The sequence below is a fragment of the Carettochelys insculpta genome, chromosome 21, assembly GCF_033958435.1.
Source record: "Carettochelys insculpta isolate YL-2023 chromosome 21, ASM3395843v1, whole genome shotgun sequence".
NCBI classification, from domain to species: domain Eukaryota; kingdom Metazoa; phylum Chordata; order Testudines; family Carettochelyidae; genus Carettochelys; species Carettochelys insculpta.
The window spans coordinates 23,699,379-23,717,658 of record NC_134157.1 but is presented as its reverse complement, the minus strand read 5'-3'; the positions used below and the strand labels follow the sequence as shown (position 1 = coordinate 23,717,658).

Sequence of the window (18,280 nt, the reverse complement as noted above, 5' to 3'; positions counted from 1 at the left end):
TGTTCAGTGTGAGGCCAAAATTCTTGCGTGCTTCACCAAAGGTACTTAAGACGGTCTGAAAGTTTACAGGAGAAACAGCAGCAACCATACTGTCGTCTGTGTACTGGAACTCCACGATTGAGATTGTGGAGATTTTGCTTTTAGATCTCACTCAGGGTAGAGAGTGTTGCAAAACTGTCCCTAGGTGGTTACTGAGGGATTTGGTCAAGGGATTCTAGAACCACAGTGCAGAGGCAGTTCTAGAGCTCATTACAGTGCTCCTTGCAGTGATAAGCAATGGCCTCATTGTCTTTCAAGAGTTACGCACCATCCTTTGATCTCAAGGGATTGATTACATGGTTTCTCCATCTATAAAACAGCTTTGGTGGCATTCAAGAACCCTCTTGTATCACTGATGTCTGTAAAATACTAGAGTTCTCATGCCTTCTCAGTCCAGCACTGTTTTTTCCAGAGTCCTTGTTTCACATTGGACTTCTGCCTTGGCATGGCCTTCTCTCTTTATTGTGCAGTTGATGTCATTCTGCCAGGCCCCAAAGGCTTTCCTTTTTGCCTCAATCAGGTGTTCAGTTTCCACATTGTTCTCACCAAATCAGTCCTGCTGCTTTCTGGACTACTAGTAAATGGTTTCTCCACAAACTCCCATGATGGCATTTTTCAGTTGACACCAGTGTTCTTCCACTTCTTCAGGGTGTACAGTCAGCAGCTTCCTTTGTCACTTCATCTGATGGGGTCCCTCAAGCCTTGTACGTTCATCTTTTGTCAGAACTGTATCCTCTGACTTCTCCATTTGGTGACCATCCTAACCACCACTGTAGATCAAACAACATGATCAGTCCAGCAGTCACCAGCACTAGCCACTGCATATGTGAGGAGGACATCATGCCAATCCCAAGAACGTATGATGACAAAGTCTATGAGGTGCCAGCTCTTCCATCAAAGATGTTGCCAAGAGATTTTAAAATTTGTTTTTCTTGCTGTCATGGGTAACCCTTCTGGGAATATGGGACTTACAACAGCATTGCTCTCAGGTTCATTGGAACACACAAGCCCACGCACCATGACACGGTGATGATCCGCAGAGCGAGAGTAACGAACAATTCACTTTGCAATGCACCATTCTTCAAGACTCTTGTTACACCTTCAAGTGTAAGTGTGATTTGACAAGTAAATTCCCAAGCTTTCTGCTGTCTGAGATGTTGCCGGGGGCAGTGGGGGGGGGGAGAGGGGGAGTTCAGCAACCTGCAGTTTAGGTGCCAAGAATGGCACATGAGCTGATTTTCACCAGCATGCAAGGCAGGCACTTGGTCCTGCCCCTCGTCCTCCATGCAGCTGAGAGTTTGCTCAGAGCCATGTAGCCTGCGAATTAACAAAAGACTAGCTAATGCAATCAACCACCACCACCTACATGGTAAAGCTCTGCACCTTAATTTATTAATGAAGCTGTTGTAAGTAAGTCTATTAGTGATTTTAAAAGTATCAAACACTCTGACTGTACATAGAGGTCAAAAAGTCAAATTTCAGCACTCCGCCCTGTACAGGTTGTTGACCCCAGGCTTATCTAGTCTTTATAGCTTGTTTAGTTAACTAGGCTTATAATCAATCACTCAAGTATTCCATACAGAAAACTGCAATAAAAATTTAGAGCTGCCAGTTGCCACTGTATTCTAAAACATGTCCCTTATTTTGGAACATCATGGCCATAGACGAAGGGTTCCCAACCTTTTCACTAGTGCGGACCCCAAATAGCATCCCCCCAACCATTCACAGACTCCCAAAGCCAACTGTAGCTGCTAAGTACATTTCATTAAATGAAAAATAATTCCACAACATAAATTTTTGGATAGCAACTAACAACATTAGTGGAAGATATTTAATCTGAAAATAAAGTTGGCTAACTTTGCAATTTTATTTAAAACTTATTTGCTATAATCATTTTTATTTCTCTATTTTTCCCCATGGACCCCCTGCAATACCCTCACGTACCGCAGAGGACCATGGACCCCAGGTTGCGCACCACTGTCAGAGAACATAATGGAGATGACATAAGTCTATTCCCTCTTTTACGTCAGCATAACTCAGCTTTTCCAAGGGAATCCCATTCTGTACTTGTTTTCTCAAAAAAAAACAGAAGTGCCACTGAGTTCAGTGGAGGCTTAGTCGAAAATTAAGTGCACTCTAATCACAGTCAGTCAGTCTTAGCTTTTTTGGTACCTTTATTTAAATCAATTCAACCTGTGACAAGAGTTAAAAGGAAATACAGTAGGGGAATATGACCTATCCATTTCCTGTTTTTTAAGAAGTTGGACAGGAGTCTACAGATCTATAGTACAATCCAGCCCACACACTGTCTGGAGCTCGCTGCCCTTCACAGCAAGGACAACCAGCTACACACATCAGAAAATTATCTGTCCCCTGAGAGCCAGGATCATTTTAGGACTCAGAAGCCTGACAACGGCCAGCTTAAAAGCCAGCCCTATTGCTGTCCTGCCACAATGAACCATGATTTCTGTCCTGGGTCAGATGAGACTGACTCATCACCAGAAACTCAGGCCAGGATGGAAGTCAGACCTCTTCATGGGAACTACAGCATGTAAGTACCTATATTTACAATTTATTACTCATTATTTTTGTTGGCAGATGTTAAGAGCCTTTGCTCTCTCCCCACCACCTTCTTCTGTTGCTTCAAAGTAGTGCTTCCCAGCAATGGCAGAATTACAATGTGTTCTGCACCCCCACCTCTGCATCAGATCTGAATTTAAAAAAAAAAAAAAAAAGTGCAAAATTCAACAGGTTATTGAGACAGTGCGTATAGCAAAAGAAATCTGGTCAGTTTACATGTGGTAAACATACACACTGCCTCCTTAGCAAGGCACAAACAAGGCTCTCCACTGAAATACTAATACTCTGTAAGATGCATTGTAGGTAACAATTATTGTAGAACCCCTTTTCTCTGCACTCTCTCAAGGAAGACAAAGATGCACTTAAGACTGAGAAATACTTGGATTTTGTTTTGCACATGAGAGGGAAGCCTCACGTCCACATGCCCCATCCTTATAGAACATAAGCTTCTTCCACTCTTCCTGCACTTCCTGAGACAGAACTCTGGTGAGTAATTTCAGAGCATCTCTCACCAGTCTATCTATTGGCTGTTTGAATAAGATCATTCCCTCCTACTAATAGGGATATAAAATCCTGTTTAAATGTTTTCCTTTTTTTACCCAGGGGCCACCATGGACAGGGGCTACCCTGGCCTGGTGGGAGCATCCCCACAGCCAGCAGCCCTGCGGCACTGGAACTACTCCTAAGTGCAACAGATAGTGGGTGAAAACAGCCCAAAGGAGACCATCCAGCTAACCTTCCATAACATCTTTCCTTTAAATCTCCAAAGCCACAGAAGTCTTGCAAAAACAAACCTGGAACATAGCTCTAACCACCCACTCAAAGTAGCCTGGAAGAAGATATGATAAATAAAACCAAAGGCACCTACTACCCTTTGCATGAGCAGATAACTTCTCATTCTTTGGGGGAAGCTCAGAGAGGTAAAGCCATATTTTTATAATTTTACTTACACATGCACACAAAATAAAAAGCTAGTATGACTTATCCAAGATGTGGAAAAGTGATTCCTATCTCCTAGTCCCAAGACCACAAGACCTGCAGCAGCCTGACCGTAAAGGACAAGGCCTCTACCTGCTTCTAGTAGACTGACCAGCCCGAAGGAGAAAAAATAAAGTTCAGAATCACGTTTGCAGAACTCTTGGCACAGTTACCAAGAAAAACCAAGCTGGTTGAGACGTGGAAGCAATATATGAGCAACCAACAGGAGATTGCGGCAGAGGTCAAAGACACTAATGCAGTGGCCAGGAAAAGTGCCAGCATGCTAAAGGAAGACCTGAAAAGACACAGAGTAAGCCGTGCTAGTCTATACACTATCAAAACAAAAAGCAGTCAAGTAGCACTTTAAAGACTAGCAAAATAGTTTATTAGGTGAGCTTTCGTGGGACAGACCCACTTCTTCAGACCATAGCCAGACCAGAACAGACTCAATAGTTAAGACACAGGGAACCAAAGACAGTAAGCAAGGAGAACAAATCAATTTTGCTCCTTCTGATGTAATTGCCTTGCTACACTTATTTAATAACTCCACCACTGTGAATGGAGTAGAGTCAAGGCTGACATATATCAGAGAGGTAGCCGTGTTAGTCTGTAGCTTCGAAGATACCCCAGTCCTCCGACCTTCATGGCAGCCCATGGCCCCATGTGCCACCATCCTCCCCCTCCCCCCCCCCCAGCAGCAATGAGCACAATCCCTGGGTCCCTGGCCTGTGGCCGTGTGCCCAGGCCTGTGCCAGCTGTGTCAGGGATTGCCCCCCGCATGACCAGGGCACCCCACAACTGGTCCTACCTGAGGGTTCCTCGGGTGGTTCAGGGGAGGCCTGGGTGGAGGTAGCCCAGCTAGGGCCCTCAGAGGGCTCAGCGATACATAGCAGTAAATCATTCATCTCCTCACAAAGGTAAGTTGTTTGTCTTGGAACTTACCGTGGTTTCACTAGCACTTATAAGCTAACATAGTTGGGTAGTCCTGACTTCTTGTATTTCATAGAAGTTAATACCATTCTTTAAAGCTCTTGTCTTGAGTGCTGCAGTGAAGTACACTGTTCTACTCTACAGGAACGTTACAGCACATAAAATTGCTTCAAAACAAAAAGGCAGTCAAGTAGCACTTGAACAAAATAATTTATTAGGTGATGAGCTTTCGTGGGACAGACCCACTTCTTCAGATCATAGCCATACCAGAACAGACTCAATATATAAAGCACAGAGGTCCAAAAATTAATCAAGGTTTTTCTGATTTGTCAACCTTGATAACAATTTTTGGACCTCTGTGCTTTATATATTGAACTCAGTGGTCTCAGTTGGGGGCTGTAGGTGATGACCAGTGGTGTTCTGTTCTTGGCCTTTTGGGGCTGATACATAGCAGTCCTTCACTCCCATTGTCGCTGTCCCCAGTGCCAGCAGGGCCTGCAGTAGGAGGGGGCCATCGAGGGTCATGGCTGGGGCTCCTCACCCTGCTCCTCTGGCTCCACCATATCCAGGGTCTCCTCAGGTGGTGCAGCCTCCCTGGGTCCCAGCAGCTGGTGGAGCTCCCTGAAGTAGGGGCAGGTGGCCGGCACCACCCCGACTGCCAGGTGGAGTCCCTTGCTCATGTATAGCCCTGCCACAGCTCCTTCTCTTTGGAGCGAACCTGGTCGGGGGTCCGGAGTGGGGGGCCCCTTGCGGCAAGGTTGCTGTCAAGATGGTCGAAGGCCTCTGCATTTCTCTTCTTACCCTCTGCCCTGAGCAGGACGTCCTTGTCCCCCCAGACAGCCAGCAGGTCCCGGACTTCAGCTTCCAGCCAGAAGGCCCTCCTCCTCTTTGGAGGCTGCCTGGAACCCTTGGCTCCATGGGGATCCTGGGGGGTCCTGACTGCCAGCCACCTGTCCGGCCATGGAGGGGTGTCACATTCTGGGGCTACTCGGAAGTGTTGTCTGGCCACCTCATGCTCCTATGCCTGCCAGCACACTATCAGCTTCCTGCAAGGGGTTTCTGTGTCCCTGCAGCTTTAAGGCCATAGCTGACAGCCACAGAGCTCTGGCTGCTGGTCAGGGTGTCTGTGCTCTAGGGAGGGGCCGGCTCTGCGGAGGACATCTCATTTTGAAATGACGGTCAGGTAGCAGCTACACACATTTCATTTAGAAATTAACACTGAAAGGAGGCATTATTCCCAACATGGGCGTGGAATAACAACTTCGACATGAACACCTTTTAATTTTGAAGTTGATTGCGAGATGAGCAATTTCTGTGTAGTTGCTCTCCCACTCGTTTCAAAATTCTCAGTTAGAAACAGTTTTCAAAATGAGCAGCTAGTGTGGCCACAGCCCTTATGTTTTATCATGTTCCATCCTCTCCTCCTTACTAGGACATTGAGAATCCCCAATAAGAGATGCTGCCCTGAAGGATGCCATCATCCAAACCACGTGCGCTGCCACAACTATCAGCTTTGCCCCCGCCCTTACTTTAAGAACTGCACTATGACCTTATTAATTTTAAATGCCAGCAATCCGGTTCCATGTTGGTTTAGGTGGAGCCCATCCTTTCTGTATAGGCTCCCCCTTTCCCAAAACTTTCCCCAGTTCCTGACAAATCTAAGCTCCTGCCTTCCCCTCCCCTCTGTCTCATCCATCCATTGAGACCCTGCAGTTCTGCCTGTCTAACTGGCTCTGCATGTGGAGCTGGAAGCATTTCAGAGAATGCTTCCATGGAGGTCCTGGACTTCAATCTCCTACCTAGCAGCCTAAATTTGGCGTCCAGGCACTCTCGCCTATTCTTCCCTATGCCATTGGTACCAACAATGTACCATGACCACCGTCTCCTCCCCAGTAGTACACATAAGCCTAGCTAGATGTCTCAAGACATCTGCAACCCTCACACCAGGCAGGCAAGTCACCCTGTGGTTCTTCTGGTCATCACAAACCCAGCTATCTATTTTCCTAATGACTGAATCGCCCATAACTAAAACCTGTCTCTTCCTAATAACTGGGAGTTCCCTCCCCTGGAGAGGTAGCCTCAGTGCGAGAGGATACTCTGACATTATCTGGAAGGAGGGTCCCATCTACGGGATCATTTCCCTCTGCTCCAGGTAGATGATGATCTTCGCTGAGACTTTCATCCTCCTGAACAGCATCGAGGCTGTCAGACTGGAGGTGGGACTATTCTACTATGTTCTGAAAAGTCTCATTTATGTACCTCTCTTTCTCTCTCAGCTCCTACAGCTCCACCCTGGCCTCCAAAGAATTTACATGGTTTCTGAGAAGCAGGAGCTCCTTGCACCTGATGCACACATAGGCCACCTGCCCAGAGAGCAGGTAATCATACATGCTGCAGTGGGTGCAATAAACTGGATAGCCCCCACCCTGTTGCTGGGCTTCTGCTGACATCCTTTTATTAAATCTGAAGTGGTTCCCTTGGAGTAAGTTAGGTTGTTATTGGCTTTAAATTTGAGTTGGACGATTTAAGTGTTGCTAGCCCCCCTTCACACTCCCTCTCTAGACTCCCTCACAAAACTCCCGTTAGCTGCTCCTGTTCGCTAGCTCCTCCGGTCACTTAAGGGCAAGCTTTATAAAGCCCTGCCATGCCTGAGTAGCCCCACCCACCTCGTTAAGGGCTGCTAGGCTCAGCACACAGTCCTCCAAACAAACAGACTGACATCACAGGGTCTTTCAGGCAGGCAGCAAACACACTACCACACAAAACACACATACTTTAGGTAACCTTATGCCAAGGGTCACATAATCGCTCCTCCTTCACCTGGAGGACTCCGTCACAAAACTCCCATGTTAGCTGCTCCTGTTCTGAGGCCCACATAGATAATATGTAGTGATGGATGCGGACCACATAATACAGAACTAATATACGACTCACAATAATAAACAGGCTGAAAAATCAGTGCTGTAGACACTAAAAACACTTCCATTTCGCTCTTTTAAGCCTTGCAATGCCCATGAGAATTTTGAGACAAAACACTCAACCCCATAATCAATGCAGACAGGAACCACCTGAAGCAAGGTGTATACTTACCTTTATGCAACCCCTTGCCATCTCCAAAATTCCTGTACTTGAAATGTTCTTACTATTGAGTTTTGTTTGCCCTGTTGCAGTAGCTAAACATTTTTACGCAGCTAGTTACTTGAGACTAGTTAAATGCTTTTCCATTGGTTTCATTAAAACTTCATTTGTTATATTCTTCTTTCCTAGTAAGGCAGTTTACAATGCATCCATTATGAGACATCACTGATTCTCAGGACAGAAATCCCTTTAAATAAAGCTGAAATAATTCATAGGCTTTTACAAAAGCACAATGGGAATGTTAAACTTCAACCACCCACAGAAAATATCCCAATGCTTGAAATGTCTGCATCCCACCACGCCTCCCCACCAGCAACATGTTCAGGCGCAAGATCAAACATGTGAACAGGCATCCCAGACAACATTCCCAGGGGAGGGAGTTGTCCTGGGTATGTCTTGCTGGCTGCTTAAACCTTGTGTAAGTCTCTAGACCTCAGTCTCCTATGTGCCAGGAAAGCTTTGCTCTTCACCCTGACAAATATCAGGTAGAATATGCAGTTATAATGGCTGAAATATTTTATTCCCTTCTCCTGCCAAACTACTCCATAAACAGCAAAATCCTCCTTTCAGTGGCCAAATGCATACTTAACTGAGCAGTGTGGAGAGGGTGAATAAAGAAAAGTTATTTAATTGTTCCCATAATATAAGAACTAGAGGACACCACATAAAATTAATGATTAGCAGTTTTAAAACTAATTTTTAAAAAAAGTTATTTTTCACACTGCACACAGTCAATCTGTGCAACTCTGTGCCAGAGCAGTCCGTGAAGGCTAGGACTATAAGAGTTCAAAGAAGAGCTTGATAAATTCATGGAGATTAGGTCCATAAAAGGCTTTTAGCCAGGGGGTAGGAATGGTGTCCCTGGCCTTTGTTTGTCAGAGGCTGGAGATGGATGACAGGAGACAAGTCGCTCAATCGTTGTCTTCAATCCACCTGCCTCTGGGGCACCTGGCACTAGCCACTGTCGGCAGATGGGATGCTGGGCTAGCTGGGTCTTTGGTCTGACCTAGTAATGGTCATCCTTATGTTCGAACGCATAGTTAAAACATTCCTTCCTTCTGTCCAAGCAACCCATGGCTGGTGTCATTAGTTGGGTCTCCTCAAACAGGACCTACTTCCAGACAGTGTCCACCACACTCCTCAGGGCAACAGAAACAGCTTTGTTTGTTTTATATCCTCTATCAATTCAGCCAGTAGGCCCACTAGACTGCTACAGGTTGAACCTCCCAAAACCAGCACACTCTGGTCTGGCAGGATCACTGATGCTAGTGGCCCAGAGACCCTGGGTTGGGAGGCTGCTAAGGGCAGCCTGGCCACTTTGGACAGGGTAGCCCAGCAGGGTTTGTCTGTGTCTGGCAGCCAGAGCATGGCTGGGCCAGCATCAGCACAGCTAGGACCAAGGGCTGGGAAGAAGGTCAGGGGGTCCCGGGGCTCAAAAGAGGGGAGCAAAAGCAGAGCCAGAAGCAAGGAGGGGAAGCAGAGTGGGTGGCCGGAGCAGGGGACCTCGCTTCACCTGACAAATCCCCTTGTTCAGAACCAGTCAGGTCCCAAGGATGCTGGATGAGGGAGGTGCTACTTGCACTGAACTCTCAGCTTCTGGAAGAAGTGTTGGCTCAGGGAGCAACATTGCTTCTACTCTCCAGTTTTCAACAAAAGTTTCTAAAGCTTGGTGGAAATCTGATGTAAGAGGATGAACTGACTGGAAACTAACAAAGACTAAAATATAGCTTGTGAATTTCTTGAGTCTAGTCTACACTACAGAATTAGGTCAACACAAGGTTGCTTATATCAACCTAACTATGGAAGTTAGGAAACTTCAATTTTGCTCCTTCTGATGTAATTGCCTTGCTACACTTATTTAATAACTCCACCACTGTGAATGGAGTAGAGTCAAGGCTGACATATATCAGAGAAGTAGCCGTGTTAGTCTGTAGCTTCGAGAACAACAAGAAGTCTTGTGGTACCTGATAGGTTTTCGAAAAGGAGCCCTGCCGGGACGAGCCGTGCGGCAGCAAGCCACGTCAATTTCGAAGCACCGCAGCCACCCGCATGCTAATGAAGCACTGAATATGCATTTCAGCGCTTCATTAGTAAACTTCGAAATGGCCATTTGCGTGGCCATTTCGAAGTCTGGGGCTAGTGTAGACGTAGCCCATTTGTCCTGCATTACAGTGTAAAATGTTTCCTCTCTCATTAACATTTACAGTAACAGCTAAAAAGCAATGGAGTTAGATTTCAATAAATGGTATGATTAACAGAATTAGCTAAAAAGTTGAAAGCTGAAATTTTCACTTATAAATAAAAGACAGCTAAATAAAAACAATATGAACTGCTCTCACAACTTTAAAAAGCAACATCTCAAATAAAAACTTTCAAATCTCAAAATGTGAATAAGAGATTAACTCAACTTTGTATTATAAATTTGTTTGTTCCCAGGTGGCTGCACTGCAATGCTGAATATATTCATGTCTGTCCAAAAGGGTTAGTATTCCTGGGCACAATGGAGCACAAGTGGAGCAAGAAGATAGTAGTGTTTGTAATCAAGTGTGTCCATATTAGTGTTGTGAAGCAAAAAAAAAATCTAGTGACATTTTGAATGTATTTCCTATAGGCAAAAAAGCAAATGTCTTCTTCCTAAGAAAATTTTAGTCTACTTACTCCACCCTACCCCAGGGAGTTACTTTAAAAACAAAAAGACACCAACTACTTTTTTAATCTAAAACAGGTGGACAATAAGTCAAAGGCAGTTTGCCAGGATCAGCCCCTAGCAGGCCACCAGTGCTTTATTTATCTACATGTCCGCCAGTACGGTCACTTGTAGCTCCCTCCTAACTACAAATTACTATTCTTGGTCAACGGAGGCTGCAGGAAGGGGTGCCCCAGACCGCAGAGCTTTCCACACTTCTCTCTGGCCAGGAATGGTGATCTGCTGCCAACTAGAACTGCAAGCAGCCACACCTCTGAACTTGCAGGTAAATAAAGCTCTGGAGGCTTGCTGGGCCTAATCCTGGCAAACCACCTCCAGCTCATGTGCCACTGGCTGCCCACTCCTGAGAGAAGCAATGTTTTAAAACCCAGATAGCCTGTTTTCTTTAACAGAAAATTAAATGTTTATACAGTGTGCATGCATTCATATCTATATGCAGGGTTCTTCCCTAGAGAATAGATGCTTTGCTCTCCTAAAGTACTATCTTCTCTAGAAGCCTCAATCCATCTTGAAATCTAGGCTGCTAATACAATTCGAAATGGTTTAAAATAGGAGAGACTTTTGTGCAAGGTAGCAAGTCCTGTAATTTTCAGGATCCCCCTACAAGGTATGCTGATCATTTAGTAGACAGACTTATGCAGTCTAAAGATATGTCTACACTGCATGCAATTTACAGTGGATATAAGTACATACACCCTCAACGCCCCCATAAAGGGTATAATGAACACCAGTGCAGAGAGCAAGGCGCTGCTCAGGCAAGTAAAGGTATGCCTGAAGTCTGTGGACGTTTACCCTGCAGTAGGGGCACACAAGATCCAGCCTGCCAAACTTTTTAATTTGGCTTGCAGCCAGCCCTAAAAGGTATGGAGGAGGAAGAGCTATGAGTGCTGCCTCTGCGCTCAGAAAAATTTCTAAGATTCTATTGGCTGGAAACTGGCCAATGGGAGCTGAGAAATTTTTCTGGGCAAGGGGGCACAGTGCAGCACCATTTCTTAGCTTCCATTAGCTGGTTTTCAGCCAATAGGAGCTGAGACTTTTCTGGGGGCAGCCTGTGAAACCAGCCAATGGGAGCCAAGAGATTTTTCTGCAGTCCAGGGCAGTGCACGAAGCCCTCCCCGCAGTGCAATGAGCCACACGGAACCACCAGCGCTGCGGCTGTCAGTAGGCCTGAGTATGTGGCTGGCTGGGATCTCCTTAGGTAAGCACTTTGCAGTTGGAGTGTGGTGCTAAAGCCAGGCTTTAATTCCCTTCTAAACCCTGCAGTTCCCTCCTACACCCTTACCCCAAGCTGGAATCATCTCCCACACCCCACAGCCCAATACCCTGCCCCAGGTCCATTGACACAGGGGAGAAATTATACAGGGGCCCAAAGCTTTGGGTCCATTTCAAATGCTGTGCAAGTGCCATTCCACTGCTCCACAGGGCTCAGAGTGGGTTGGAGGGCTCAGCACCATGCTCCAGGCACCATTAAAGGCTGGTTGCCCTCAGCCTGCCCCTTCTAGTAGTGCAGAGCAGGGCCCCCTCTTCACATCTTGTGCTTTGGGCACACGATGGCTGTCAGCTCCACCGCCGTACCTCCAAGTCACAAACCTCTCCATTATCCAATCTCTCCCTCAAACCTCACACCTTATCCTGCACTCCAGAGCCTTACCCTGAGCTCCCTTCTGCACCCCACCTCCATCCCAGACTCTGCATCCCCTCCACAGAAAAGTGCTGCCGTTGACCAAAAATCTTGGCATCACCCACCCCTGCCCTCCAGGTTTCTCTGCAGCTGAAGCAGCATTTCCACATGTACACTATTTTTAACAGATGCCTCCAGATGTACGGAGCCTTTTGTTGACATGGGTAGCTACTAGGGATGTTAATGGTTAACTGGTAAGCCTCACCCTAAACAGAGGAGGCTCGAGAAGCCCTCATCCAAGGCAACAGGCACACTCCAACCTGCCCTTCCCTATTCCATCAGCTAACGTTTAACCCCTTAACTAATTAAAAGGGATTTTACATGCTTAGTAGTTACATACTTCAGTGTGGACTCAACTTGATTTTCACTGCTTCATGTTTCTACACAACGTTACATGCTGACACTGGTGGGTAGAGTATACATAGCCATATTTTTCAGATGATTCATTTGCATGCTGCCAAAACATAAAAAACAACAAAATACTAAAAAATCATTAACCCAATAGTGTGGACATTCTTATTTAAGGGACGGCCTCTCTCATCTGACATCCTACCATCCTTAGAAAAACAGCAGAAGTGTGGAAGTTGGAACCCCTTAGATTTAAGGGAGAGAAAGCTGGCGATAGATTATTCTTCATGAGTTGCATGCAACCTCCCTTCCCTGGTCCAAAGCATTCCAGGGCTATTGACCTCCATTGCTAACTGCAAAGTAAACCTAATTGATAAGGCCTTTGCAGCAAGAGGAACTTGACAGGGTTTGATGATGGCGTGATTGTTGGGAGTTCATAGCATTACTGGGCTGCTAAACTTTGTCAAACACCTACTGTATTAAGAACAGCATCATTTTTATAATTTATAAATTTAAATAAATACTGGCATGATTGAGATGTAATATGATGTACTTAGAGTATTCCCAAAGTATATTGCAGCAAATAAATTGGAACTTTGCTATCATCTCAGCTTGAAAGAGAGTCAGCTTTGAAAACTCTGTGAAAATTATGTCAGCACATACCAACATGTAATTGTGGGGAGTCAGCCTCTCCAAACAAACATTTTTTAACTTACTAAAAATAAACTAGAGCTATGAAATCCCAGAGGATCATTTTTACATATTCTTAAAAACACACACCCAAATGACTACACCCCCATTCTGTAAAAGATGCTATTTTTACATGTTACTTATATTTATAGAAAAAACAAAATTCACAAGAAAACTTTGGCAAGGGGAATGCAGGTGAACATTTAAACAAACATGACTAAACTGCAAGTACAGAAACCAGTGCTTTTTTTCCCTCCTTATAGCAGCACCTGGGAAGCTCCAGCCATGAGACTGGATGAAGAGAGGGGAGGGGAGCTGACTGAGTACCAACTCCTCTTTTTGTGTTTTATTTAAAGGAAAAAAAAACCAAAAAAACCAATGACATAAACCAAGTCAAACTTAACTCCATGAATAACACACACCACTCTGTTTAAGTTTCTCATATAGCATACATGAGGGGGAAAAGAGAGTCCCTTCACTACAACTGTTTGCGTGTTTATAACAAAGAACAAAATGCTTAAAATGGACCACTAATGAAAGGTCAACAGTATCTTCCTTGCTAATACATACATAATTATATTTTAGGACATTTTACTAAGTCATTCCATCCTCAAAGAACGTAAGAGTCTTGGAAGTTCTTAAAGTTATTAGGCAAAGAAGGGCTTATTTCATGTTAGCAGGACTCACCATCCAGAAATAGAAAGTGGATTTATACACAGCAACAAAGGGTCCTGTGGCACCTTGCAGACTAACAGAAAAGTTTTGAGCATGAGCTTTCGAGAGCATAGACTCGCTTCATCAGATGCTCACGTACCCCTCTGATATTTATACAGTCATTTTAAAAGTGTGTATTTGCAAATATGTGGTATGTAACAAAATGTTAAAATAAGTTTTCATATTAGTAAGACTGTTTTCATGTCATGAAAATTTAGACACCCCCCCATCATGTAAACTGTTCTGTATGAGTAGCCCCACTGAGTCAATGTGGCTTTTTGTGGGCACTGGGGTCTCCTCACGAACACCATGCAGAATCACGTGAATTAGTGTGACTGGATCCTCACAGACACACACAATACATGTGGTCTATTTTCCTAACAACGCTGATGACTAAACACCATTTCAGGAATTCTGTAGTGCCTTTTGAGAATTGCAAGTAAAGGGTGATTTAAAAATATCCAACTAGGATGACGACCATAAGGACTATGAAACTGGAAAATAAAACTATTGTGACACATCCAGTTTCTATTGTACAAGACTAAGTTAAAATATTGATTTGAGATCTCCTAGATGAAATTTGTAAACTAGGAACAGGAAGATGTACAAATGGATGACCATTCTGCAGTCCTACCAGGATAGAGGGCACAAACTGGGGAGATCTTAAATGGGCAAAGTGTCATTAAGGAAGAATTCAGCAAGAGACAAGAAAACTAGCAAGGCTCGAGCTATATCATGAGGTAGGTACACATGTGAATCTGGAGTCCCTTTAAAAGACACTGACGTAGACAGGCTGATTAAATAGATAAACAGTTCCCACAGTTTAATTAGAGAAGATGCAGATAAAAGGGAGGGTCGAACAGATTCTGAGACTCAGCAAAAATAAGACTGGGCAGTGCTTTCCAAAGGCACTTTTGGCGGTAACACATGACAGTAAGAAGAAATAATTACTGTTAGAAAGCCAACTTCACAGAAAAACATGCTAATGAGAAACAAAATTTGTGCATCTGTCCCATTCGTTAAGAATTAGGAAGGCCGTCTTACGAATTCATCTATTTATTCCCTGAAGTCTCTAGAAATGATTGGTTCTATAACCAAAAATGAAGTGAAAACTAACCTCAATTAGGGAACAGAAAACTCTCAGGACACTGCCATATTTTATTACAAAGAAAATAAGAACAAGAGCAAATGAATAATGAAAACATGATGTGTACAAAGGTGTCTGGATAGAATATTTTGAATATCTCCATCAAGTAACAGCAATTTACAACATACAAGATTCCTTTTAGAAGATCCCTGCTCTCCTCCTTACCTCGTATACTGAGGTTTACTCTTACAACTTTCATACTTGTTCCATAAGTAATTCATTCCCTATCACCTTCAGATTGTCTCACGTACACATGGCAGGCCACACAGTTCAGCCTTCAAGGGGAAAAGTGACTGACACCAGTTAACAAACAAGGGGTCTTACGTTCAGCTATAGAGATCAGCAATTTTAAAATTACCCTTTTCATGAGTGCCCTAAAAGCTGGTCCTATAAGGAGGAATTCAATACTATAACTTAAAGAAAAAGCACTCCATTTGACCCAATACATTCCCTCAGTAACGAAGAAACAGTGAAGTCAAGATACTATTTCATGGAAAGCTTTTTAATCTAGGAATATATCCAAATTGTCTATAAAAAATACCCAGATTCTTTCTGCAACATATTGGTATTCTCCCAGTGTCTTTGGAATGCCACAAGGGATGACTCATTAATACTTCAATGACTGCAGTTTGTTACATTTTGATATGTCAGGTAAGTCCGGCTCCCTGGGAAGGTAAGAAGTCAAATGGGACCTCTAATGGCGCTGCACCACTTATACTTTCTCAGCACTCAGTTCATCTGTCTAGAAACAGAAATAGTGACTAAGGGCGTAACTACACTTACTGTGAGATCCACCTGGTCAGGGTCAGTCCTGCAGGGTTTGAGTTCACATGCCTAATGGGGACATGTGAAATCAATCTCAGAGCTTGACAGTCAACCCCTATATGCCTCATTATCACAAGGAGTAAGGGATGTCTCTCCCATCAACCTCCCTCAATGAGAACAACCAGGTAAGTCCATCCTAGGTAAGTTGATTCCAGCTACGCCATTGTCCCAACTGGAACTGCGTATCTTGGATCAACTTTGAGGGCTAGCGTAGACCTGCACTAAGGCCGAATTTAACAGATCTCACAACGAACCCATTCAAGCTTTGTCCACACACACCTTTACCAGTAGCCTACCTCAGCTACACAACGGACAAGCCTTTACCGCACAGAAGACCCACGGAGGGCAATGGGGCTATTATTCTCCTTACCCTGAAGTACTGGCACCCGGGGGAGAGCACCTGGAGACTGACTTACTGCATCTGCCAGGGCCCGACAAACCGACACGCGGGCATCGATCCCTGCCCTAGTGTAGACGCGCACTCCCTCACCATTCCGCTTCTGCCTTCCCAGAGCGGCCTCGGCACGACCCGTGCGGGACAACTGGCTCTTCCCCTGCCGCTCCCTTCGCCCCGCCCGGCCGAGAGGGCACTGTCCCTGCTCGCGCTCGCTCTCCCACTCCCCGCCACCACGGGGGCCAGCAGGCGGGCTCCCGTCCAGGGCAGAGGGGCTCGCGCCTCGGGACCGCCTGGCGCGCGGCGCTCCGCTCCCCGCGTGACCTTGGGCAGAACGGCCGCAGGCCGGAGCGCGGCCCCGACGGACCCTGACCTGCGGCCCGCCAGCGCCGGGAGAGGGCGGCCGGCGGGGCCAGCAGGAGGCGCGAGGAGTCACTCGGGCCCGCGCAGCCCGCTGGCGCCAGGCTCCGGCAGCGGGCTGCGGCTCAGGCCGCCCGGGCAGGGGGCGGAGGACAAGAAGGCGGGGGCTTCACCTATGCATGCGGCGCCGTCGCTCTGCCTTCCCCGGCCGCCTCCGCCAAGCCCGCGCGGCCCCGGCTGCTGGCGTCTTTCTCCCTCAGCGAGAAAGGGCAGACCCGTCCGTGCGCATGAGGCGTGGCGCGCCTGGCCTGCTGGGAGATGTAGTTCCAGGAGGCGGGAGAGGGGCGTGGCGGGAAGAGGAGGGGCGAGAAAGCGGAGAATAGCTGGGGCTGCGTTTGGGGGGCGCGGCCGCCGTGCGAGTGTAACCCCCACACCTACGGGCGAGGTTCATGGCCGGTATAGCGGCATCTCGACCACCGAAACGGGAGCCTCCCCTCTAGCCTTCCAGAGAGCGGGCCGCCTTTTAGCTCAGGCTGCAGAGAGAGGCACCTGCACTAAGCTGCAGCAGTGCAAGCGTCCAATCGACGTGGCGGTAGTCACATTACACTGGAAACGGGGTGGCCAGGTAGTCAGGCCCCAAAAGTGTGTTCCCAGTTGTAATGCTTTGTGTTGCACGGGCTGTAAGTGCCAGGCTGCCAACTACTGAAAGTGCTTGCTTGCAAGTGGAGTATTATGTTAATTGTATTGTGTATTCATATTGGATACCAGGGGGTCTTTGTGCTGCTCAGCGTGCCCCCCTACAGCAAAGGGAGAGCCCTTGTGCCCTAATGAACTTGCAATGGAAGTGTAAAACTAGAGAAAACAGATAGGTAATGCACACGGTTGGAGGAAGACCAAGAGAACAAATTGTGTTGGTTAGCATAAAAAACAATGGTCCATGGCAAACCCTCTGCTTAACCACAACTGATTTTTTTGTAGTCACCACCAAAGAAGAGAGTTGCTTTAGTCAAATGTGCACCCTTTTAAAACTGCCTACAAACATGCCTCCTTGGGATGTATCGTATCTGATTCTATTCTGATTTTGTAACTACCAATTCAGGATTTTAATTTCAACTTTTTACAGGACTTCAGGTAAATGTAATTAAATATAAACAATGGGTATCTCAAATGGCATCAGAAACAGTAAAAACAGCAAAAGTAAAAGAAGCTGTAAGTCAGCTAATGAAGACAACATCATACTCAACTAACAACACTGTCCTGAGATGAAATTGTCCTCAAGTAAGCTTTGAATTCTGGAGCTGAAATTGGAACAGTTCCCATGTTTGGCAAAAGTACAGCATCTCGTTCTCTAACGCACATCTTAAAGAGAAAGAGATTTCTGCTTCTGAATGTGTGGAGTTGCTGTTGAGACTACGCAGTTCCTCTTTTTTAAGAGATAATTATATCATAGTCCAGATTCATTGGTACCTTGACGCCAATTTATTTACTGGTGACTTGGCATGGAAAGGTGTCCTATCAAGGAGGTTGGAATAAGTCAGACCAAGAACTTGTTACTCCTTCTCCATTTGAAGGAATTGAAGACATGGAATTTTGTCCCATTGTGATTGAATCTGAGACTACTAACCCATCTTGTCGCAACTGGGAGTAAAACGTATTTTTGAACTCTATCACATACTGCAACTGTGTATCTTGTGCTTCCTTTGACACATATCCTCTCACCCCCAAATCAGTGGGTTTATACAGTCCCTC

General features: G+C 45.7%; 1 protein-coding gene across 2 annotated transcripts in view; it reads right to left on the bottom strand.

The window, feature by feature from the left end:
* The window catches only part of GAPVD1 (GTPase activating protein and VPS9 domains 1), a 78,959-nt gene extending 62,125 nt beyond the window's left edge, over positions 1-16,834 (bottom strand). For both annotated transcript variants that reach the window (XM_075015222.1, XM_075015223.1), the window contains exon 1: positions 16,705-16,834. In XM_075015222.1, coding sequence (XP_074871323.1) covers positions 16,705-16,712 — 8 coding nt within the window. In that variant the 5' untranslated portion in view covers positions 16,713-16,834. The remainder of the gene's footprint in view (positions 1-16,704) is intronic.
* Between the last annotated feature and the right edge of the window lie 1,446 nt (positions 16,835-18,280).